Source organism: Pichia membranifaciens (assembly GCF_001661235.1).
Source record: "Pichia membranifaciens NRRL Y-2026 unplaced genomic scaffold PICMEscaffold_5, whole genome shotgun sequence".
NCBI lineage: Eukaryota > Fungi > Ascomycota > Pichiomycetes > Pichiales > Pichiaceae > Pichia > Pichia membranifaciens.
Window position 1 is genome coordinate 539,921 of NW_017566986.1, and position 23,674 is coordinate 563,594.

Consider the following 23,674-nt stretch of genomic DNA (forward strand, 5'->3'; position numbering starts at 1 on the left):
CTTCTTGTTCGAAATGCTCAGATCTTTGAGACAGATGTTCTGTGTTGATAGGTGTATGCCTCCGACGATATACGCAGTGCCAGTTTCTGCGCGCTGTTCTGGCCGGAACAGGAACTGGAACATGGTAGGTTTCCCAAAGAGGCAACTAATGGTTCACGCGCGTTGTATGCATGAATGGGGCTTTATGTCTGATTAAACAAGTACGGGGGTAGAATGGATAGAATAGTAGGGAATGACTGCGAGCGTGCAGCTGTACACACTCGGAGAAGAGGGGAGAAAAAAAAGGAGAACTATATATACGGGAGAGATCTGGAAATCAAGAGGTTCACTGGCTAGGTTTAGCGTCGAGAACGACCAAAAACCCACCAACCAAGTGCAAGGAGCCACAGACAAAGACGTCCAGCGGGCCTTCCAGCGTTCTAATAAAGTTCACACTGGTCTCAATGTCGTGGAAAAGATGTTTCCGGGCCTTTCTATCTAGTTTGTTGTAAATTTCGGCCATCTGTGTCTGGACATCTAGGGAGGAGACGGCGTTGTTGTCAGTGTTGATGGAGACCAAGTCGTCGGAGTAGATGCCGCTGGACCAGGTCACGTTGGTTGTAAAGATGACGTGGTCGAACTTCAGGTCTGCTTGTTCCATCTGCTCGAACAAGGTTTTGAGAAGCACTGCCGGCTCCCTAGTCTGTTGATTGAAGAGCAACACGTGTTTTTTCTCGGGGCTGGCGACCTGGGTAAACCAATGCGATCCGTTTCTCACACTATCTTCTGTGTGGGCACCGTCAATGTACCAGGTGAGTTCCGACTTCCGCTTTGGGTCCTCGACGATCTGGCATCTTCCAGGCCATTTCGCGTTTTCCAGACCCCGGACAAACTCTTCTGGCAAGGTATCAATGTCGACCTGGTAGCCTAGTCTGGTCAAGTGTGCGTGGCAAAGAGCGACAGCAAGAGAGGCGTTCTGTCTCTGGAAGTCACCGTTCAAGCCGAGCTTGACTTCGTCCAAGTCAGACCGTTCGTTGACGACCTCGAAGTGGGCCACGTGTTTCTCCGCGGCACGGTCTTCAATCACCTTCAGGGCGCTTTCTGGTTGGGGAACGGAGAAGCAGGCGGCGTTCTTCTTGAAGATGCCGCTCTTGTTCCACGCAATCTCCTCGAGGGTGTTACCGAGCATGATGGTGTGGTCGATACCCAAGGCGCTGATGCCGCATGCGGTGGGAGCCTCGAAGACGTTAGTGGAGTCGTACTCGCCCCCGACGCCAACCTCGTAGATGGCAGTGTCGACGCCTTCGCTGACAAAGGCGTGGAAGGAGAGCAGAGTCAGGTAGCGGAAGTACGCCGGCTTGATGCCGTCGCCCATGTGCGGGAAGACCTCTGGGTCCGACTTGGACGCGTCCAAGCGGTTCCAGATCTCGAAGAAGTACTTGACAAACAGCTCCTCGCTGATGGGCTTGCCGTTGATCATGATTCTCTCACGCACGGTTTTCAAGTGCGGGGAGGTGTAGAGGCCGATCTTGGTGATCTTGGCCACGTCGACGGAGTGGCTGGAGGCGGCGTCGGCCGAGAGCGAGTTGACGGACAACGATCGGGAGGTGTCTGCAGAGGCGGTGCCGGCGGGCTGTGTGGGGTGGAGGTGGACGTGGTCAACGGCGGCAGCCGCCGACGCCGGCGCAGCTGCGCCGGCTCCGGCCGGGGCCACGGGCGCCAGGCTCGGGCTGGCAAGCAGAATGGGCACCTTGTACTGGCTGAGCACGCTCTGCACAAAGGCACACGTCGAGCCCTTCCCCTTGGTGCCCGTCACGTGGATCACGTTGAGCCGGTTGAAGTCGCTGGGCCGGTAGCCGATCCGCCGGACCCACTCCACCATCTCGGGCATCAGCATCGAGTTTCGGTTGATGCCCGACTTCCTCACGGCGTCGATCGTGGCGAAGTTCGACTGCAAGCTGTTCAACGCGTTGATGGCTTCTTTGTACGTGCGGCGGTTCATCGGGGCGGGTGTGGTCGGGGACGAGGCGCTGGGGGCACTCATCTATCGGGGGAACAAGGGCGGGACAAGAGACACACGCGTGTCTGGGAGAGAGAACCGGGTCGGGGTGGGGGTAGAGCAGCGGCAAGTGGTGGCTGGACTCGAGGGCGTGCACATCCGACACAACCAGTCTGGGGGGTCAAGGGGACAGCGGACCGCGGGGTGTGTGTGCAAGGGGTCGGGGACTCGTGGGGACGACTGCGCTATCTTCTGCTGCTTTCCCTTTGCCCCTTCTCCCCGTGTGCCCTCCCTACCTCTGTTCCCAACCTCCTGTCTTCTTCTCAATCCATTGCCCAGGCCTGTCTCTGGCTCCCTGATCCCGCCCCGTCCTCGTCCCGCGCCGCCCTCACGCCAACAGCAGCGGGCCAAAATTTTTCAGCGCCGGGTCCTGAGGCCGGGGCAACACAAGGAGCGTGGTGCCGGGTACACGGGCGCAAAACCGAGGCGATCGGCGGAAAAGGGCTGACGGGGAGGTTCTAGTATACATATTACATCGGATAGGAAGGGGAGGGAGGGAGGGAGGGAAGGAGGAAAGAAAGAGATAATAAAGTAAAGAAAGAGAGCAAGAGAAGAAAGAGAGAAAGAGAAGAAAGGCGGTCGGACGCGTGGATCAGAAGTCGTCGTCGAAGGAGAAGCCGGAATCGGCGGCAGCGTCGTCCTTCTTGGCCATGACGCCGGCCTTCTGGTAGTCGGAGACCCGCTTCTCGAAGAAGTTTGTTTTGCCGGCAAGCGAGATGTTCTCCATGAAGTCGAAGGGGTTGGTGACGTTGTAGTGCTTGTCGCAGCCGAGGGCGACAAACAAGCGGTCGGCCACGAACTCCACGTACTGGCACATCAAGTCCTTGTTCATGCCCAACAAGTTGACGGCCAAGGCGTCGGTGAAGTAGCGCTTCTCGATGTCGACGGCCTCGATGATGATCTTGCGGACGATCGACTCGTCCGGGGTGTTGTTGAGGTGGGAGAACAGCAAGCAGGCGAAGTCGGTGTGCAAGCCCTCGTCACGGCAGATGAGCTCGTTGGAGAAGGTCAAGCCGGGCATGAGCCCCCGCTTCTTCAACCAGAAGATGGACGCAAAGGAGCCCGAGAAGAAGATGCCCTCCACGGCGGCAAAGGCCACCAAGCGCTCGCCAAACAAGGCGTCCTTGTCGTTGATCCAGCGCAGCGCCCACTCGGCCTTCTCCTTGATGCAGGGGATGTTGTCGATGGCGTTGAAGAGGTACTCGTTCTCCTTGGGGTCCTTCACGTACGTGTCGATCAACAACGAGTACGTCTCCGAGTGGATGTTCTCCATCATGATCTGGAACCCGTAGAAGCACTTGGCCTCCGGCACCTGCACCTCCGCACTGAAGTTCTCCACCAAGTTCTCGTTCACAATCCCGTCCGACGCAGCGAAGAACGCCAACACCCTCGAGATGAAGTACCGCTCGTTGTCGTTCAACCGCTCGTTCCAGTCGTGCAGGTCCTTCGAGAGGTCGATCTCCTCCGCCGTCCAGAACGACGCCTCCGCCTTCTTGTACATCTGCCAGATCTCGTGGTACTTGATCGGGAAGAGCACAAACCGTCTCTTGTTTTCAACCAACAGCGGCTCGTCCTTCTCCAGCTCCTTCAACTTGTGTCGGTGCACCCGGTGCTGGCTCAGGAACGCCTTGTGCTCCTCCGCCTCCTTCGACACCTTCTCCACGGCGACTGCCGGTGCAAGCCCGGCAGCAGCGGCCTTGGCGTTGGCCGCAGCCACCAGAGACGCGGTCAGGTCCGTCTTTGACGCCTTGCTGATGTCCAGCGAGGAGAGGGCGTTGGCTGTGACTTTCGATGGTGTTTCTTTGACAGACATTAATGGGCAGGGTGTAGCTAGCTAGCTGTGAATGGGTCAGTTGGCTGGAAGATCCGTGGTGCTGTCCCTCATTTCCTCCTTCTTCCCCGACCCGAGACACGTCTTCTTCCGCAACAGAGAAAGAACAACCGTGTCTTTATATACCCGGGCAGGGCGAAAGCTCACGCGGGCCCGCACGCGTCGCTGCCAGAGGAGCGAACCCACTTTGCTCCTCGCTGCTGGCTGGGTTGACGTGCTGACGCGTCCGTGGGCGCCTGTGTAGGGTGCAGTCCGGTGTGGGTTTGTTGACATGCCGGGGGGTCGGCTGCTGGTGGAGACGGTGTGGCCAGCACACGGTGGCGTGGATGTCCGATATCTTCGTCTGCCCCCGGTGCGTGAGGTGATATCGATGTTGTTGTTGTTGCTGCGTTATCGGTGTTTCACGCGTGTGAGTCCGAAACCGCCGGCGACACGCTGCGGATTGCAGGACAGGGGTGTGATAGCTCACACAAAGGAAACATGTATTAGATCACTGTACAATAAGAAAAACTTTTGTTTTATTTAAGTGTTGTTTTACAATTACAAAAAGAGGAGGCACAGGGCGCTCAGGTGTTCATGTATGTCGAAGGGTCGACGCCCTCGGCAGGGAACTCCTGTATCTTGACGTCGAATCTGTCCTGGATGTTGTCCAAGATCTCCTGGTCCTTCTTGGCAGCAATGAAGGAGACAGCCAACCCCTTGGTACCGAATCTACCGGCTCTGCCGACTCTGTGCAAGTACTGGTCGGCCTCGCTGGGCATGTCGTAGTTGATGGCCAAGTTGATTCTCTCGATGTCGATACCTCTTCCGAAAACGTCGGTCGAGACACAGATACGCTTGTTGTACTCCTTGAAGAGCTTGTATCTCTGGATTCTCTCCTCCTGTGGGATGCCGGAGTGGACCACGATGGACGGGAAGTTGGACTCTACAAGCAACTGGTTCAAGGCGGTGGCTCTCTTGGTGGACTTCACGAAGATGATCACCTGGTTGAACTCCAACGAGTCCAACAACTCGGCCAACTTGACGTTCTTCTTCTCCTCGGCCAGCTTGATGTAGTACTGCTGCAAGCCGTGGAGCGTCAACTTCTTCTCGTCGTCGACGTAGATCTCGAGCGGGTTCTTCATGAACTTCTTGCAGATTGGTCTCATCTCGTTGGACAAGGTGGCGGAGAACATCATGACCTGCTTCTGGAACGGAGTGGCTCTGAAGATGTCCTGGACGTCTCTTCTCATGTTGATGTTTTCCAAAACGTTGTCACACTCGTCGACAACAAAGTTCTTGATGTGCTTCAGGTTGATCAGGTTGTCTCTCACCAAGGCGTTCAACCTGCCGGGGGTGCCAACCACAATGTGGGGACAGGTCTCCTTGTTCTTCAAGATCTCAATGTCCTTTTGGATTGGCACACCACCGTAGAAAACCTCGGTCTTGACCTCCGGCATGTACTTGGAGAATCTCGTGTACTCGTTCTTGATCTGGTACGCCAATTCTCTCGTGTGGCAGATGACCACGGTGGAGATCTCGCCCGGAGTAGGGTCCAACTGTTGCAACGTGGAGAGGACGAAGACCGCAGTCTTACCCAAACCGGACTTGGCCTGGCACAAGACGTCGTTACCCAAGATCGATTGCGGAATACAGGATTGCTGCACTGGAGAGAGAAAAGAAAAAGAAAAAGAAAAAGAGTTAGTTGTCGGGTTACTTTGAGAAGGAACGTGCTGTGTTCGGCCGTGTCCCTCTTCCTCTCTGCAGATTCGGCTCTTCTGTAGTGCCGTCCGGCGGCAGGTGCACCGCGATGGGGGAGCATTGCGACCGACAGGTCGGTCGGGAGTCTTGCCATGTCTTCTGCCGGGCCCCACGGGCCTGTTTCGCTGCGCAGCCTGTCCGTCCGGCTCTCGGGGCTCTCGGACGCCTCGGCGCCAGCACCGGCGCCTCACGCCGCTGCGCATCGAGAGGCGGATGGCAAATAAGAGGAAGGAAGAGGCAGCCAGCACGCTTCTGGGGGGCGGACGCGATACTAACCTTCCGAAGGATGCTCGAAACCGCAGTCGGCGATGGCTCTCAACAACTCAGGCTTCAAGAGGAAGTCTCTGAACCCAGTCGTGTGGATACCGACATAGGAGCCCTTTTTGTCAGTTTCTTCACTCTTTACTGCTGCGTCGCCGCCTTCCGCTTGTTGTTGGTTGTTGACTTCTTCCGAGTCGGAGTAGTCGAGTAATTCTTCTTCGCCTTCGGCTGACATCTTGGATATGTTGCTAGCTGTTTCGCTGGTTCGATGGTCTCTGCAGACTCCACGCTCCGCTGCAGCCCCCGTCCCTGCCCTTCTTTCTCTTCTCTTGCTCCACGTTTCTCTCTTCACCAGCAGCCCCCTCCTCGACGAAACGGCCATGCGCTGAGCACCGCGGGTGGCGAAAAGCAGCGCGCGCGGGCGATCGGCGAAACGCCCTTTTGAGCCAAAAAAAGGGCCAGAGCCAGACGGTTTGGCGTTTCAGAATGTACAGAGCAGGCTCATGGATGGTGGAGCTGGAAGAGGTGTGTAGAGGAGCTGAAAGAGGGGATAGAGGGCAGCGGTCGAGGACAGAAAGCAGAGAAACAGGGCAAGAAACACGCAGAGTGAACCATGTCGTCGGAGTACGAGAGAATATACTTGAACCAGTCGAAGATGCCGGGAAGAATGAGGGTGGCGGAGACGGGACTAGGATGGAAGGCGCAATCGATGCCCGGGTCGACGACGAAGACGACGCCGTTCCTATTGCCGAGCGAGGAGATCTCCAGCTGCTACTGGTCGAGGGGCTCGAGGGGCTACGAGCTGCGGATCGACACGAAGAACAGAGGGGTGGTGATTCTCGACGGGTTCGACGAGCCTGACTCGACCGGGTTGAAGCACGAGCTCTCGAAGAACTTCAACGTGCAGCTGGAGCAGCGGGAGCACGCGTTGCGGGGCTGGAACTGGGGGAAGATCCAGATGGCGAGAAACGAGCTGGTTTTCAACGTCGCCAACAAGCCTGCGTACGAGATCCCGTACGCGGAGATCGCCAACACGAACTTGAGCGGCCGGAACGAGGTGTCGGTTGAGATGGACCTTATACGTGCGGACACGGCGGTGGAGCGGACCGGCGACGAGTTGGTGGAGGTGAAGTTCTACATCCCGGGCAACGTGGACGCCGGCGAGGAGATGGACATTGACGCTCCGAAGGCGGAGCACGCGGAGGGAGAGGAGGCCCCGGCAGACGGTGCTGCAGACGGCGAGGCCGAGGCCGACGCCGGGCCGGAGAAGAAGGAGAAGGTCAAGACCAAGGCGGAGCTCTTTGTGGAGGAGTTGAAGTCCAAGGCAGACATCACCCAGGTTGTCGGCGAGATCATCGTCTCGTTCAGCGAGGTGCTCTTCCTCACGCCAAGAGGCCGGTACGACGTCGACATGTACGACAGCTTCCTCCGGTTGAGGGGCAAGACGTACGACTACAAGCTACAGTACACGCAGATACAGAGAATCTTCTCCTTGCCGAAGCTGGACGGCATGCACCACTTGATTGTCTTGCAGGTGAACCCTCCCTTGAGACAGGGCCAGACCAAGTACTCGTACTTGACGCTGCAGTTCGACGAGCAGGAGGAGATCGAGGTCGAGCTGAACATCGAGGAGAACGAGTTCAAGGAGAAGTACGAGGGCAAGATCAACAAGTCGTACAGCTCCAGCACCTATCTCGTTCTCTCCAACCTCTTCAAAGGGTTCACCGAGCGCAGAGTCGTTTTGCCCGGCTCCTACCAGTCCAAGGACGGACTGCCGGGCATCTCTTGTTCCTTGAAGGCCAACGAGGGTCACTTGTACGCCTTGGAGAAGTGTGCGTTGTTCTTGACGAAGCCAACCGTGTTGATCCCTTACTCGGAGGTCGGCACCATCACTTTTGCCAGAGTCGGACAGGGGTCTGCTCAGAAGACGTTTGATATGGAGATCAGCACTATAAACGGTGGGCCAACGCACAACTTCGGAAACATTGACAGAGCCGAGCAGCCTCTTCTCGAGTCATTCTTCAGATCGAAGAACTTGAAGGTCAGAAACGATGAAAAAATCGCACAGGAAATGTTGGCCAACGCCATGGTCGACTCCGATGGCGATGCCGACCTCGGCTCGGCCGGAGAAGACGACTCTCCCGACGAGGATTTCGAGGGAGAGAGTGCATCCGAAGACTCGGACGTGGACGAAGAATACAATTCTGACGCTGCAAGTGAAAACGGTGACGCCGCAGAAACATCTGAAGAACCTAAGAAAAAGAAACAAAAAAATGATCTCTGATCTCGTACGTTTTATTAAGCTTTTTACCAAATTAACTCTATATCTGTATAAATAAGAAAACAGAAAAAATGCTAAATGCACAGACATTCAAATTACTTTCCTCTTGTTCAACTCTACCAGTAATACGTTTTTTAGCTTTTGGTTGTCCAACCTATTAACAACATCCTGCTGTTCCTCTTCAAACATGGTCACCAAATGTTTGACTTTGCTCATTTCCTTCAGCTTTCCCTCCTTGATTTTTTGGAGCAGGTGTACCAGTTCTTCAGTCTTAAGTTCGTGAACATGCCTCGTATCTTCGGACTTTGAGTATGTGTTGCTCATACATATATAGTTTTTTGGCGGAGACTCATCCCCCCTCCCAATGCTTTTCTCGAGCTCTTGTTCTTCCATTATAGTGCCCAGCTGTCTGAACTTATTGAAATTCAGTCTTACTTGATCTTGGGCACTTATCATCGAGACTTGGCTAAACTGTTTCTTTCTCCTTTCAGCTTTATTGAGCTCTTTTTCAACCATTTCTTCAACCATATCTTTATCAAAGTCAAGGCTATACTTTTTTCCCTTCCCGTTAAACTGTTGCTTGACCTCGTCATTCAAGTTCGACACGCTCGGAAGCTTGTAGACTGTCTTCATGAGCTCATATTTTTCTGACTCTTGCGAAAGTCTCTCCAGTGTTGGCTGCAGTTGTTCTTTTAATTTGGCAACTATCACATTCACAATTCTTGCTTGATCCAGATCCAGACTAGATCGTGAAGAAATATGACCAGATCTGCTGTCAGGTATATCAGCAATGTCCAGCTCTCCTAATATATCACCTGTAAGAATATCATCAAATTGAAAGCTTGTATTGCTTCCAATGGATGGAAAATTGTCTGCAATTTCCACTGATGATGTATTAACTACTTTCTCACATTCGCTTGATGTTTTGGATACGAGACCAGGCTTAATTTTTTCCGATTTTTGAGGACTTGTCAACAAACACCCTTGATCTTGAAGGTCACCTTCGTCGGAATCATTCTCTAAATTGAATGTATCGCTGAAGTCTTCCAGATGAAACCCATGGATTGAATCAGCATCTAACTGTTCTGTTTTTTTATTACTACCTTCCACTACAAGTTCATCTTCTAGATCATCGAATGAGTTGGAGCGGTATATGGTTTTTGTTTGACTTTTCTCGTCCTCGTACAGGCTAACGTTGTCTGTTTCTGTTTTTCCTTCACCTGAGAAATAGGTCAAACATTTTTGAGGTAGCTTGTTCTTGGTTATGTTAGCAAAGTAGTTGAAAATCGTTGCGCTTTTTTCGTTGGAATCGAGGTTATCTTTTTGTTGATCACTGTTTTTCTTGGACAACACGTCATCAATCAATTGGGAGTGAAAAGAATCCAAAGAGTCAGACTTTGGCTTGGATTGTGGTTTATGATCCAGAGTTAGTTCAGCTAGCAAAGACTTCAAGTCAGCGAATGCATGGTCTTGCTTCTCCTCCATGTGTTTCTTGAGCAAAGGCGGTACGGTCACGCTCATTGGCCTGTATTACAAACTGCGTTTTCCATAGCTCTTTGAACTAATGAAATGAAAGTTAATGAGAAGTAAGAGATGAAGGAAGACTGAGAGAGGTTTTTATTCTCTTCAGGTCAGGGAATAGGTTATTGATACGTCACAATTTGCTGTCTCCGGAAAAATCATATGAAAATGAGATAACTCTCGGTGATGGAAGCCAGCACTAAAGGGTGAAGGGCCAAAGGTAGAGAACCACAGGAAAACTGCCTGCAAGAAAGTTCGCAAAATCGTTTCACTTAATAAAGGGAAAGACGTCTTTGTTACTCCGATGGACACGGAGAGCGACCTCGGAGTTAACCAAGCTGCTTTGGGATAAACATGCCGTTAGCGGTCCACCATACTCTGGTGCACTCCCGCTGGCATGCCTTCGCCAGGTTGTCACAACAAATGCCTTGCTTGCACACGGAACAACGGAGATTCTGATCGGATCAGATCGAGCAGTGAAAAAAGAGGAGAGTGGGCTTGATATGCTCCTCTTCTGCAAAAATCGTAAATGATTGTGCGCAAACATGACGAAAAAAACAGAATACGCTTACAATAGTTACCCGATTTGGTAATAACAAGTTTCTGGGAGATTCTCGGTGAAAGACCCGAGCCTTCGGAGTAGCTAGTATTCTGCTTTCAAGCCATTGGTAAAATCTTAGTACTTAGATATCAATCAAAGTTCAACTTTTCTAGTTTGTTATTAGCTGCGTCGGTCTTGGCTTCCAATCAAAATTAACTCTTATTAGCACGCAGTTTACCAGGCTTTTGACTGCACGGCAAAGTTCTACCGCTAATGATTGACGCCTCAGAAATCGTCACATCTCCTGGTGAGACATCATTCGATGAAGAGTCAGGAACTAGCGAAAAGGAAAGAACAGTTCTAGAACATACAAAATCGGTCTGCGGAGGAGATTTTGGAGCAGGCAATGTTTGCAAGGGATGGAAAAAGCTTGTTGAAGGGTTCAAAAGAATGGAGGTTTCCAGAGCAGAAGGCGACCCTGAATTCTCAGATATCGAAAAGGCGAATGCCACCGAAGCACATGCACCGTTACAAAGAAACTTAAAAAATCGTCACATCCAAATGATTGCCATTGGCGGTCAATTGGAACGGGTCTTTTTGTCGGGTCAGGTGCAGCACTCAGCAGCGGTGGACCTGCGTCGTTGCTTATCTGTTACTTTCTTATTAGTACCATGATATTCACGACAATTCAGGCATTAGGAGAGTTGGCAGTGACCTTCCCCATTGCCGGGTCTTTCCTCTCTCTTAACACACGATTTCTTTCCCCAGCTTGGGGGTTCTGCATGGCGTGGAACTATCTTCTACAGTGGTTGATTGCGTTACCGTTGGAGTTGGTGGCATGCGCCATGACCATGAAATTCTGGAATGACGATGTTAACCCTGCAGTATGGGTCGCAATTTACTTCAGCATGATTGTGCTTGTGAACCTCTTTGGGGTGAAGGGGTATGCGGAGGTGGAGTTTTGCTTTTCCACAATCAAGATTATCGCTGTCATCGGGTTCTGCATCTTGGGTGTTGTAATCAACTGCGGCGGCGGCGAGTCAAGGTCAGGTTACATCGGTGGCCGTTTCTGGCATGACCCGGGAGCGTTCAACAACGGCTTCAACGGCTTCTGCTCTGTATTTGTCACTGCAGCCTTCTCCTTCTCGGGAACGGAGCTTGTCGGGTTGACCTCTGCAGAGACAGAGAACCCATGAAAGACACTCCCCTCAGCCACGAAGCAGGTGTTCTGGCGCATTACCATCTTCTACATGATGTCTCTCACCATCATTGGCTTGTTGGTGCCGTACAACGACCCCCGGTTGATCGGGAATTCCGACGGGGCAGAGGCTTCGCCGTTTGTCATTGCTGTGAGAAACGCCGGAATCAAGGTCGTTCCGTCGATCATGAACGCCGTCATTTTGATTGCCGTGCTCTCCGTTGCGAACTCGTCTGTCTTCGCCACGTCAAGAACATTTGCTACCTTGGCAAACCAGGGCTTCATTCCCTCCGTGTTCGGGTACATCGACCGCCGGGGGAGACCCTTGGTGGGGATTCTCGTTGCTTCGTTATTTGGCTTGCTCGGCTTTCTTGCCGCCTCGGCAAAGCAGGCTGAGGTCTTCTCCTGGCTGATGGCCTTGTCGGGTCTCTCATCCATTTTCACATGGCTGTCCATCTGCCTAGTTCACATCCGCTTCAGAGAGGCCTTGAAGGCACGCGGACGCGACACAGGCGAGTTGGTCTTTACATCCATGTGTGGAGTCTACGGTAGTTGGTGGGGGGTCGTGCTTAACGTCGTGATCCTGATCTTCGAAATCTGGACGGGGCTCTTTCCCCGCGGATTCCGGCCGCCCGATGCCGGAGTCGCCGCTTCCGGCGCCGGCAGCGCAAGCGGCGTCGATGTTGTCCACTTCTTCAAGATCAACTTGAATCTTTTCTGTCTTGTCGCCATGCTTGCCGTCTACGTCATGTGGAAGGGCCGCCGCAGCGTTTTCTACGTGCGCATCGAGGACATCGATGTTGACGCCGGTCGTCGGGCAGAGGACCTCGACGAGTTGAGGGCCACCATCGAGGCTGAGCGCCAGCAGCTTGCACGCCGTCCATGGTACTACCGTTTGTACAAGACCTGGTGCTGACCGTACCACTCTATAACTGTGTATAACGCTTTCTCTTCTCCTGCAACGTCAACCCCATCATTCCTGTCATGTCAACAGGCACGGCGGCGACATAATGCTCGCTCCGTTCCGCGCAAAGTGTGCGGCACGCCGTAGAGAAGGGCACTGGCTGCCTCGCTGCGGAGAGCGCACGTTTTGGTGACTTGGCTCGGCTGACTTGACAAGAGAGATGTTGCTATTGATGCTTGATTGCTGTTGCTGCAGCCGGTATCCGGTACCGGAAACTAAGAACCGCAGCAGATTCGACTGTTGCACGTTGTCCGTCCGCTACTAGTGCAGCTTGTCAGTGCCTCCCCACCGGTGCTTGCTTCTCTTTTCTTTTTTCTCCCACTTTACCTTCCGTGCCGCTCTGCCTGCATCGTGCCTCCTTGTTATTCTGAACCATCTGCCACTGTCGATACAAGCGACTCCTGCTAGAAGACGTCCGCGTCAAGCCCCAACGAGAAAAGGGAGATAGACAGCACATACCACCGCCACACGCCACTACACCCATGAAATTCGGAGTGGAGTTTGCTTCCCGGTCAGTGTCGAGATGGAGAAACTACAACATTGATTACAATCTGCTCAAGACGCTCATCCGAGAGGCGACTTCAGGCTTCGAGGACTCTTCCTCGAGCGACAACTCCACGGCAACGCTCACGGAGCACCAAAAGAAGCTGCTACAGAAGCTGTACAAGAATTTCAAGGACCAGATCGACTTTGCGTCATTGTTTGTGTTCTCAAAAGTCGGCGAGATTTCCCGCCGGTTGTCTATGTTGAAAAAGCAGTGCAACATCTTCATCAAGTCTGAGACCGAGTACACGGCGGAGCACCCACAGTCCGACGTATCTCTGCGGCTGCGCAAGCGGAAACTACTCCTGTTCCACAAGGAGTTGGATTCGATCACCAATGAGCTCCAGGACTTATCCCGCTTCATCCTCTTGCAGAAGATCGCAGTCAAGAAGCTCTTGAAGAAGTTTGTCAAGTACTCCTCCTACCCGCAGAAGCAGTCCTTTGTCGACAAGATCACTACCAAATTCTTGGTGGAAAACCCGAAGTCTTTCATCCATTTGAGCTTGGACGATCTCGCACTAGAGACAACCCTCTTGTACGACTTCCTGGACACTTTCCTAACTACCTGCACCGCAGAGAGCAACCAGCGAAAACATCGCCATTCCTCAATACATACAATTGACTCTCTACAGTTGGTCACGCAGAGCTATTCTATCAACGGGAGCGGACCTCAGAAAGACACTATCGATAATACCCCAATTGCCACCAGCAGCAGTAGCACTACTCACCAACTGTTCTCGAGATCAACCACTTTCGACATCGTTTCGATAAGAAAAGGACCAAGGTCGTTGAAATTCTGGATTCACAAGGACAATCTAGATGAGATCAAATTTCTCTTGTCTTCTGAATTCAAATTGATCACCGATGATTCTTTATTCACCAAAGATAAGGGCCTCAAAAATACACGGTCGTCCCTCAATTTGCAAGAAGATCTAGCAAATAGCAAAGGCACAGTTTCAGGTGGACAACCCTTTAAAGATCCTAGTGATGAGTTTTGCCCCGAAACTGATACTCTATCCGTCTGGTTGAATAACCCCTCTCATCCTATGTTTGTCCAAACTTCCCCTCTAAACAGCACTGACTACGATATCGATTCCATTGATAATCTTCATGTTTTCAAGGCAAACCCGTACTCGCAAATCCTGGTTTCAAACGCTTCTCCTAGTCCTGATGATAATAGTGCCAAAAATCCAATATTAATCACTCCGGTTGGCGGTTTGAGACAATTTTCAATTGCATCATTGAATAAAAATTTGGTTGACATTCTCTTCTACGACGTTCAAAGCAAAAATACTTCGATACTTGCTCTTGACGAAAGAAAGAAGATATTCGAGGAAGAATGGTGCAAGGCTGACTTGAAGGGTAACAAACAGATGATGCAGCTCTCACTCAATTGGGTTCTGGAAAACAATGTCAAGCCTCTTGCCAGAATCTCCATGAAGAAATTGCGCTATATCAGTTTGGATAAGAATGAGAAAATCAACTTCTACATTTCTTTGGAATGGGATATCCAGGTGAACCGGACTAATGCTGATGGAACAGAAAATCCACAGGTGGATATGTTTCCACATGCTGTCCTGAAAATCAATTTTGATGTCCCTGAAACTGAATTCCCCGCTAGCATATCTTCCTTGATAGATAGCCATTTAGTTTATCGTGTTGATAACTTCAACTTCTCCTTGAACAATTACCTCATATCTTTGTTAATTAAAAATAATCAATCGACATCGATATCTGATGAAGAGATGCTTTTATTCATTGCTCCTTGGCACACCATTCTGACAGACACAGATATACGTCAGCTTCCTGAAGTTCGTGCGAAGTCGATACCTTTCGATAGGCAAGACAGAAAAGATTCTCTTAACCCAGACAACGCGTTGGACACCGCTACCGAGGTCAATAAGGGTATACTATTGAATAAAGATGACATTGCTCCAAGCAAGCCTGGCTATTGGAACGAATTTGACAATGGGTCTGATTTCGGTGGCGATGATGATGGATTCTATGTATATACTGACCACGACAATGACAACAACTTTGGAGCTTTGGACTGGTTTTTCAATCTGCTTACAGTTAGATCCAGTGCAGAAAGAGAAGATATCGAGTCCAATTATGGTGGTGCAGGGTTGGATTGGCTTTCTAAGGACAAAACCAATAAAATCCTGCATTGGGCGGACAATACAAGAGACTTTGGATCTATGCTGAAGGAAAAAATTTTGGGCATCCATGACGACACATACCAAGACGGAAGGGTCGATGAAACTAGACCTTTGGTTCGCAGAACTCCCCGGGGATTCTCTTTCAGCGGTACGGACGATGCCTACAGTGCCGACGAAGAGGATGAAGAAGAATATGATAGCGAAACCGAAGCAATGATGAGGTTATCAAACAAAAAAAGGTTTGGAACACTTGGCCTTATTGAGAGGGAAAACCACGACAAATGCTTATCTTTTTTATACATGATCATGGTCGTGTTCTCGTTGGTGACATCATCGATAGGAACTTTGATTCTATCTACAATATTTGGGAAGAGTCAATTGCCTAAACCTCAAATGACAGCAGGACTTTTAATTTTGGTTGTTTTTGCAATTGCCTGTCTACTTCTGAGTATTATTTTGTCTGGGTTCAGCATCTGCTTGCTATTGTGCAGATATATACCAGCTCCAACCTGGCATCTGTCAGCCGTTTGGGTGGGGACCCTTGTTGCAACAACTTTCTTTTTTTATGGGATTGTGACTTGCTTTTAGACAAGTTTTAAAACAATCAGTTTACATTTTTACTAATTATACTTACCACAACTTACACTGAATTTATTTTTCAATGCTTTGTTCATTCTGTTTATTTACTTGCATCCCTATGTTCTTCTCCACATACCTAATTATTTATTCACTAAAATTTTATGAAGAATTGGCGAAACTATCGTTCAAAGGTGTGCTAATGACACCCTCGTATAATTTAAATTTACAAATGTACATACATGTATAGCTTGTGTATCAACTATAGTCCTTCTCGAGAACCTTTCATTTACAGTTTGAAACTGAACTTATCCTGCGCATATTCAGCACCAAACTCGGCGTAATCTGCCTTGGTCATCTTTATCTTCTCAAACCCTCCGTTAGCAAAAAACGACTTCCCCGCATACCACGACAACAGACTCGTGTCATTAGTAATATTACTGTAATTCGAAACTTTTGTCTGTGCCTCCACAGGGACTTCTGGGTCCAAATCCTTCACTATTCTTTCTGCAAATCCTGGGATGTTCGACGTTCCGCCAATACAAGCAATGTTGTTCACTAGCAGAGGCTGTAATAGTTCCGGCACCGCATCGAGCGAGGATTTTATGGTCTGGATCAATCCTGCCTTGTATACTCCGGCCAACTGCGGATGAAACAAAAGTTCAGGAATCAGAAATCTTTCGTCTGTGAGCAAGAGGGACTGACTGGCGTTCATGCCGCCATTGTTGCCGTATTCATCTTCGGCGTAATCTTCGTCATCATAGCCATTGGCCTTCATGTGTTTGCCCTCCAACGAATTTCTCAAATTTTGGAGTTCTGCTCTAGACATTTTAGACTTGTCTAGAATTGGATGTCCCAGGAAGTCTGTCTTGTTGTTTGGTAAGACGTAGGACAGAGATAACTCGGAATTAATCAACTCACGAGGATTCTTCTTCAGCCTTGTGAGCTTGTTTAGCGTTTCGTTGTAATCCACAGCCACGTAGCATGTCTGATGCTTAATTGCATTGACAAGAACAGGCTCCTCCACTATGTTGTAGTGTCGGAAAGAAACCACCTCTCGCAGGTATCCATCCAAAAATCGGCCTGCAATGGGTAGCTTTCTAATAGCACGGTAGTACGGAATTCCGTAAATCACGGGGACAATCCAGGTGGCATCAAAGCCCGAGTCGATGACTAACTGGAAGTTTCTGTACTTTGTTTCTTTGTCCTTGTAGTTCTCGTTGTCGCCGAAGGAGTCCAACCAGGGTGCTAGCGCCGGGGCCGAATACCGCACGAGGTTCCCTATCCCGAACTCCTCAAAGAGGATCTGGTCCGTCATGTTCTGGAACTTTGGGAGTGTGATCGGGGACTCGACATACAATAGGTTTGAGTCCTCGAGGAAGTCGCCATTGCCTGAATCCACTTTAGAGTCGATGAATCCGTTGTCCCAGATCTGGTGCTCTAGGTTCCACTGGAAACACTGTCCCTTCCGAATCGGTCGCTGGAACGCAATACCGGAGAGTCCACCGGAGAGAACAGCCAAGTCTCTCAACGACTGCTGTGAGCTCAGCGTTGATCCTAAATGCACTCTTTTATCCTGTGTTCTTATAATGCAGTTGGGCACAGTGTGCGGAGCATCTTGCGCAGCGTTTCCAAACTTCAGAGCGTACTGACCATTGTCAATAATGACGTTCTTTGCCATTCTCTGCTGCTGAAGTCTCTGCCTTGAAAACGGCAACTCACAGACGGGTAGCCTCTGTTGGCAAGACTCTCCGATCCGGCTCATATGGTGGATTCATGAGGCCCCAAGAAGTGATGCTCAAGACGGATAGAAAAGCGACGGGTCGATTCTTGTTTTCTGCTGTTTCTGCTTACCTAAGCGAGAAGTCCCGCCGCAGCCTTCACTCAAAGCCCGACCCACGGTGGAAAGCAAAAAACGTAATCTGATCAACAAAAGGCTTTTTTAAGCGGGGTTTGGAAACAACGGTATCAGTATCAGCAGAGATAATGTCGCCTGCCTGTGGAGACTGATTAGCAAAAGCAACGGCATCAGCGGGTTACCGGGGCAGGAAGTGCATAGCGGTTGACAACAGAGGGTCCGATAACGTTTGACTCCGAAGAAAGTGCAGATCTCTAGCGAAAAAGCCCACGTCTTGGATACTTTTGGCAGAGCCACAATTTAAATCTAACGACATACAATTTGTTGAACCTACCGCCTGACACAAGCACAAACTCACAAAGCGGGTGTTCGTGACTCACCTACGGCGATATTCAACGCTTTCATTCCGATAGTCACGAGTTTCACACCTTGTGGATTGCGTTGCGCTGACCAGCATTACCCCTCAATACTGGTGTCAGTACTGCCATCCCCTTTGACTTAGATCAGATAGTGAGAAGGCAGCCGAGCAAAGAGCTATTGAAGGCGCAATTCCAGCACGGAGCAGAGATCTTTGATGTCTGAGCTCCAGAATTTGAAGTCTCACATCCCGAAACATGTGTCGAGAGCATGTTTGGAGTGCAGATCAAGGCATTTGAAGTGTGGCGGTCAGGAACCTATCTGTGACCGTTGCCGAAAACACAACAGAACTTGTACCTACGTAAAGAGCCATAGAGGAGGCTCAAGAAAGAAAGGAGTTTCCTTCAAAAGTAAACTCAATGCGCTCACCGGTAATGATGGCGAGGTGGGCCTGGACATCGATAACGAATATGAGAACGAATATGAGAACGAAGAACACGACAATAATCTTGAAACCAATTATACCGATGAAACCGAACTCAGCAACAACTCCGAACACGACAAAAAGTCTCTGTCAAATAGCAGTGAAAACCTGACTTTAGTGGACGGAATGAAAAAGTCTCCCAAACATAGACGTTCTAGTTCCAGCTCAAGAAATCTCAAAAGAGATATAAAACGTCCTTCTGTATGGAATCATAAATCTGACATACTACCATGTGTTAAAAATGGTATGGGCCATTTGGCAGACCACCCCAACTGTACGGAGGAATGCCTGCAGGGTGAAAAGTACAATAATATACCCGAATGTATGAAACCAAGCAGCTCCGGTAGTAGTGGATCGAACAAAACTTCTAGCAAGATTAACTTTCATCCAGTATTCAATGGCTCGAAAGACGATGATCCGATCAATTTGATTTTTGATGATACAAAATTGGCTCCTTCATTGGACGCATGTTACATATCTCCCTCCCTAACAAAAGATTTGAATATCGAATCCATTGTCTCTTCGTTTTACAACTGTTTCTATAGATCACATCCATTCTTACCACCAAGGCAGCATATTCTTCCATATCTTGAAGCTATTCCTTTTAAAACCGATCTTTTGTTGGTGATGAAAATAATGGGAGAGGGCCAGACAACTAGCAAATATGCGAGAGATATTGAGACTGTCAACTATCTTGTAATTTCAATACTCAAATATGTAAGACAGATTGGAAAAGATTTTATTACATTACAGACCCTTCTATTGTTAGCCATGATCTCACATATCTCATCACTTCATGACCTTTCCACTACCATTCGAGAAGCAACAATTTCCCTAGCTTTTGAAATGAAATTAAATTACATAGACGAAGCAAATGTTCCTCCGGTATTTCTAGACGTCAATGGCTTTTTGTCCGAGAGAGACGAAAAAAGTATTAATGCACATTCTCTAAACACCCCAACAGATTCTGATACTAAAACGACGCTGGATTCATTGTTTGGCGCAAAAAGAGTGGCGTCTATACCGCACGATATTTTAGTTGATACGATGAGAAGAACGTTTTGGGAACTATATTATTTTGACTCTATTTCGGGAACTGCCTCTGGCCATACAAAGTCACGTCTTGCCACCAAACATTGCCTCGTGCTATATCCAACTTCGGTTTCATTGAATGTGTTTGACTATAAGTCTCGTGCGGAAGCTTGCAAACTAGTCAACGATGCAATCTCGTTGAATATCGCAATTCAATCTCATGAAGATAGTCTACCTTACTTGAACCACATGCGAGCTGCTTTGGGAAATTGGGAAATGAAACTATCAAATCCAGACACTTATGCCATGCCTTATTTGATAAATAAGCACGGTGACGTCAACGATGGTGTTTTTGAAGCTATAATGCTTTTGAACTATGCTAGGATTTTCACGCACAGGCCCTTCTCTTATCTTTGGAGAGCAGATGTTTCTAAACACCCAAGATGTACAGATGAAGAGGGAGTTGATGATCCTTGTCCGCCGTTGAATAATAAGGAGTCCCAGAATGCTACAGATTCAAGAAAAATAATAGAAACGAAAAAGACCATTGATTCCGCTAACTATCTAATGAAAACCTTACTTGACACAGATCCGGGGCAAACATGCAAGAGAACCCCATTTTTAGCGTGTGCTTTAGCATTTTCGTGTCTTGTTCATTTGAGTGCATACGCTTGGGTTGAATCTAATCTGACTATGCTTGATTCCTTAGACGAAAATTCTAAACAAATTTCGGCATCCGAACTTGATACATATACCGAATACATCAAGCTAGAAATTGGGTCCACTTTACAGATTTCTCGTCATTGGTCATTATCCGCAAAATTGATAACCCACATATCTGAAACTTTATCCCGCGTAAGTCCAAAATTATTCAAGAAAGTACAGACTGATATCCTCGGCTTGGGATTTAATATCCAAACTGCTTCTTCGACTGCACTCTCCAAATCTGAGTCAACTACTCCATCGCAAACACTAAAGTCGGAAACGCCCGACTCGAATAGTTTTACTAGTAGACAATATAATAAGACAATTGTTTCAGATGCTGCAAGAAATATAAAGTCACTACCGCTAGCAGAAGGTTCTTCATCAAAAATTGAAGAGCGGACTTATCCAAACGCTCTTCCAAACTATATGTTACTTGAAGGGACACAGCAACGAACAGCAAATAACCAGTACAAATCTCAGTCATTTAATAGTGACAGCCAAGTACAATTTTCCTTGCCACAGCCACAACCACAAACCGCACCTTTCCAAAATATTCCTCTAAACCCACCGGAGCAACTATCATCATCATCACATTACAACAGTAATGAAAACAGCAACAATAATAATGGCAGTGCAGGCTCTTTGGATCATAATGCAAATACTAATGATGTGAAAAGCAACACATTTATGCTAGAATTCAATGACCTCGTAAGCAGCATGAACAATATACAGTCAAACCCTGTTGATGACACTGGCACGGTTATGGGATTTCCTAGTGAAGCACAGGACTATGGCTTCTTAGATCCTTTGAGTCCGTCAAGTGACACCGGCTGTGATTGGGTCGATAAGCACGTCTTTCAATTTGACTCAATGCCCATGGCCAATGAAGGATGATTAATTTTAAGTAAAATTAATGTTAAAATTATGTTGTATTAATTATAAAAAAGGAAAAAAAAATAGCACTATACCCATTCTCGAAATACATAGTAGGATGATAAAAATATCTGTACATATTAAGTTTACTTAGAAAAGAGTTATAGGTCTACATAATCATTTATTTTACATACAATAGCAGAATTTTGCCCAAAACTTTTCACTCTTGACTCAAAGGCGACACCAAGTCAAGACTGCGAGAAAGTATGCCCTCAATTCTACCTTTAAGCACACCAGACTTACAGGCAACGGAAAAATCGTCGTAATTTATAACAGCTTCATTCTTTCCAATTCTTACTATCCCACAGCTTTCTTTTACATTGTGCTCGAATGCTTTCCCAAACTGTATCTCTAACATCTGCGAAATACGTGCCAGCCGAGTTTGTGGTGCGATGTCACAATGCTCCACATATATTGGACGGACACTACTTGAAGCTGATTGAAAAGATGAAGGACTTGACAACTTCTCAGTTTTTATCGTAATGGCGTCGGGATCCTCCTTGATCGTAATACCAGTAGTATCTGCTGATCCACTGTTTGGTTCTTTTTTGACATAAACTTTGTTTTCCTCATCTGCCTGGGTGGAAACTTCTTTGACAAAATGTTCTTGTTCGGGAACTGAATGATTGTGTGAACAGCTCTTGGAAGTAAGTTTGACAGATGCAGGCAACGAATCACATGACAAGAGTATCGCCACTGCAGTGTCTGCGATAGTGTCTTCCATATTACCACATTGCCACTCCACATGAGCCACATATGTCTTGTCATTGTGTCTAATCCTGACCGATTCCATAACTTCAAATTCGTAAACATCTTCCGAGTCAAGCAAAACTTTCACGAAACCAAACATTTGTGAAAACTGCCAGTGAACCAAGCTTCTATTGGCATTGCAACGCACAGACTGTTTCAATGTAATTATTGTAGTACTCAACGTCGTGAATGCTCTGACATCATCAACTGTGAGCAAATTAATGTCAAAATTTTTCTGGACCAAAATACCTTTAATCTGATCTCCATCGTCAGGCAAAGCTGATGCTAACTGACCGACCACCTTGGCAACTTTCTGAGCTTTAAACTCTAAAGATAGTACAGTACTATTTTTCGGATTATATATCTTGATTTCCTTATCAGTTGATCTCAATTTCTGGTATTTGGATAGAAGGGCAGATTTTAGTCTACCCATGGGATTCGAATCCCCGTGTACTAAAACAATGGTTTTAGGGTTGACCAAATCTATAAACTCTGCATTCTGCTCGAAATCCACATGAGCGGCAAATGAAATCTCTTCGACACTGATTCTTCTAGGGATCATGTTTTCGGAGTTGGCGAGAGAAGGGATTTCTGAAGGTTCACGAACAATATTTTTCGCCATAGTACCATCAACAGAATAACCCGTTAAAATGACCGAGTTTCTCGGATCTGGACTCCACTTTTCCAAGACTCGTCTAGATAATCCACTTTGAAGCATACCAGGAGACGCAATCAAGACACAAGGGCTTGAATCGTTCATCCGATCCATAGATGCCAAGTTTTTAATAAACTTGAAAAAAAAAGGGTTCGTATTTGTTTCAGCCATTTTTGCTTTGATATGATCATTCATCATGTAAATATATCTTTCATACACAGACATACACTTCTTGGCCAATCCCGATGCATAATATATTGGGTACTTCTGTAAATCTTTGTGTTCTTGCCAATACTCGTCTAAAATTAACAATATTTCTTGGGCTCTTCCCAAAGCAAACACTGGTAGCAAACATCGCCCACCTTGCTGAATTGTGGAATGTATCATTTTCGTCAATTTATGCTCACGTTCCAATCTTGGAATGTGGGTAGCAGTACCAAAAGTGGACTCCGTGATTAGCAAATCTGGTCTTTTATGAGGCACTTCTGCCGAGCTCAAATGTCTGTCTTCTTCACGCGAGTAGTCTCCTGTGAATAGGATTTTCAAGCCGCCCATTTCAATAAAAAACATTGCGGCACCTAAAACATGACCGGCATGATATGCAGTAAACTTAACACCATCAACTTCAACGGTGGAATGGTAATCAATTGTTTCAATCCTATCAAAGGATTCACGAAGATCTTCATCGGTATATAAAAAGCTGTTTGCATTTTCGCCGCCACTACCGTCTCCTACATTTTCTGAAAGATTGGTGACACGGACAAAATCGTTCAATAACCACTTGTAAATTGCCTTGGTAGGATACGTCATGAAAACTCTTCCTTTAAAATTTGTGTGTTGCATGACATAAGGCAAAGAAGCAGCATGATCTAAATGAAAATGACTGATTAATAGAATATCAACTCTTGACAAGTCAAAATCATCGTAGAATGGCAAAGATTCCAATCCTGAATAGGCAGGATGAACCCCTGCGTCTAGCATGACAACTTTATCCTTGTACTCTAAAATGTGGCAGGAGCGTCCAACCTCATTACCACCACCAAGACAGTGGAATCGTAGTTGCTCATTATCAGCACTCATCTTTGATTTTTATATTGCCCTAAATATACAGCTGCAACACTGGTACTTCTTGCACTTTCAGTTTGCCACCACTGAGCTTTGCAGGGTCGAAACATGTAAAGGCCCGTCAACACTTTTTCTAAGATTTTTTTTTCACCCGCAGTCGTTCTCGCTTTGTCTCGCTTGGA

General features: G+C 48.1%; 10 protein-coding genes across 10 annotated transcripts; 4 read left to right on the forward strand and 6 right to left on the reverse strand.

The window, feature by feature from the left end:
* Positions 1-156: 156 nt before the first annotated feature.
* On the reverse strand, positions 157-2,360 carry PICMEDRAFT_17603 (hypothetical protein). The gene has a single exon (XM_019161665.1). The coding sequence runs from the start codon at positions 2,021-2,023 to the stop codon at positions 326-328; it is 1,698 nt and encodes a 565-aa protein (XP_019016226.1). The 5' UTR covers positions 2,024-2,360; the 3' UTR covers positions 157-325.
* A 188-nt stretch (positions 2,361-2,548) lies between these two features.
* PICMEDRAFT_17605 (hypothetical protein) lies at positions 2,549-3,929 on the reverse strand. The gene has a single exon (XM_019161666.1). It carries the CDS (start codon positions 3,849-3,851, stop codon positions 2,631-2,633), a length of 1,221 nt encoding a protein of 406 aa, XP_019016227.1. The 5' UTR covers positions 3,852-3,929; the 3' UTR covers positions 2,549-2,630.
* Positions 3,930-4,384: 455 nt separating this feature from the next.
* Positions 4,385-6,149, reverse strand: PICMEDRAFT_17611 (hypothetical protein). Its single transcript, XM_019161667.1, has 2 exons — positions 5,886-6,149; positions 4,385-5,514 (listed from the first exon to the last, which is right to left on the reverse strand). Exons 1-2 carry the CDS (start codon positions 6,103-6,105, stop codon positions 4,436-4,438), a joined length of 1,299 nt encoding a protein of 432 aa, XP_019016228.1. The 5' UTR covers positions 6,106-6,149; the 3' UTR covers positions 4,385-4,435.
* A 280-nt stretch (positions 6,150-6,429) lies between these two features.
* Positions 6,430-8,511, forward strand: PICMEDRAFT_17614 (hypothetical protein). The gene has a single exon (XM_019161668.1). The coding sequence runs from the start codon at positions 6,484-6,486 to the stop codon at positions 8,152-8,154; it is 1,671 nt and encodes a 556-aa protein (XP_019016229.1). The 5' UTR covers positions 6,430-6,483; the 3' UTR covers positions 8,155-8,511.
* PICMEDRAFT_12854 (hypothetical protein) lies at positions 8,242-9,672 on the reverse strand (the record flags this gene model as incomplete). Its single annotated transcript, XM_019159976.1, has 1 exon — positions 8,242-9,672. The coding sequence occupies one exon, from the start codon at positions 9,670-9,672 to the stop codon at positions 8,242-8,244; it is 1,431 nt and encodes a 476-aa protein (XP_019016230.1).
* A 991-nt stretch (positions 9,673-10,663) lies between these two features.
* On the forward strand, positions 10,664-12,327 carry PICMEDRAFT_59930 (hypothetical protein; the record flags this gene model as incomplete). The annotated part of the gene is made up of 3 exons (XM_019163401.1): positions 10,664-10,790; positions 10,823-11,373; positions 11,413-12,327. The coding sequence occupies 3 exons, from the start codon at positions 10,664-10,666 to the stop codon at positions 12,325-12,327; spliced, it is 1,593 nt and encodes a 530-aa protein (XP_019016231.1).
* Positions 12,328-12,857: 530 nt separating this feature from the next.
* PICMEDRAFT_59931 (hypothetical protein) lies at positions 12,858-15,665 on the forward strand (the record flags this gene model as incomplete). Its single annotated transcript, XM_019163402.1, has 1 exon — positions 12,858-15,665. The coding sequence occupies one exon, from the start codon at positions 12,858-12,860 to the stop codon at positions 15,663-15,665; it is 2,808 nt and encodes a 935-aa protein (XP_019016232.1).
* Positions 15,666-15,942: 277 nt separating this feature from the next.
* Positions 15,943-17,334, reverse strand: PICMEDRAFT_35931 (hypothetical protein; the record flags this gene model as incomplete). Its single annotated transcript, XM_019162976.1, has 2 exons — positions 15,943-16,357; positions 16,481-17,334. 2 exons carry the CDS (start codon positions 17,332-17,334, stop codon positions 15,943-15,945), a joined length of 1,269 nt encoding a protein of 422 aa, XP_019016233.1.
* Positions 17,335-18,085: 751 nt separating this feature from the next.
* PICMEDRAFT_12858 (hypothetical protein) lies at positions 18,086-20,983 on the forward strand (the record flags this gene model as incomplete). The annotated part of the gene is made up of 1 exon (XM_019159977.1): positions 18,086-20,983. The coding sequence occupies one exon, from the start codon at positions 18,086-18,088 to the stop codon at positions 20,981-20,983; it is 2,898 nt and encodes a 965-aa protein (XP_019016234.1).
* Positions 20,984-21,048: 65 nt separating this feature from the next.
* On the reverse strand, positions 21,049-23,547 carry PICMEDRAFT_17619 (hypothetical protein). The gene has a single exon (XM_019161669.1). It carries the CDS (start codon positions 23,505-23,507, stop codon positions 21,183-21,185), a length of 2,325 nt encoding a protein of 774 aa, XP_019016235.1. The 5' UTR covers positions 23,508-23,547; the 3' UTR covers positions 21,049-21,182.
* Positions 23,548-23,674: the final 127 nt, after the last annotated feature.

Excerpts from the sequence above, each read along its gene's own strand:
- PICMEDRAFT_17619 (XM_019161669.1), bottom strand. The coding sequence starts at position 23,507 with ATGAGTGCTGATAATGAGCAACTACGATTCCACTGTCTTGGTGGTGGT.
- PICMEDRAFT_17605 (XM_019161666.1), bottom strand. The coding sequence starts at position 3,851 with ATGTCTGTCAAAGAAACACCATCGAAAGTCACAGCCAACGCCCTCTCC.
- PICMEDRAFT_17611 (XM_019161667.1), bottom strand. The coding sequence starts at position 6,105 with ATGTCAGCCGAAGGCGAAGAAGAATTACTCGACTACTCCGACTCGGAA. Across the intron at positions 5,515-5,885 it reads TTTCGAGCATCCTTCGGAAG|TGCAGCAATCCTGTATTCCG; the intron begins GTTAGTATCGCG and ends TTCTCTCTCCAG.
- PICMEDRAFT_17614 (XM_019161668.1), top strand. The coding sequence starts at position 6,484 with ATGTCGTCGGAGTACGAGAGAATATACTTGAACCAGTCGAAGATGCCG.
- PICMEDRAFT_17603 (XM_019161665.1), bottom strand. The coding sequence starts at position 2,023 with ATGAGTGCCCCCAGCGCCTCGTCCCCGACCACACCCGCCCCGATGAAC.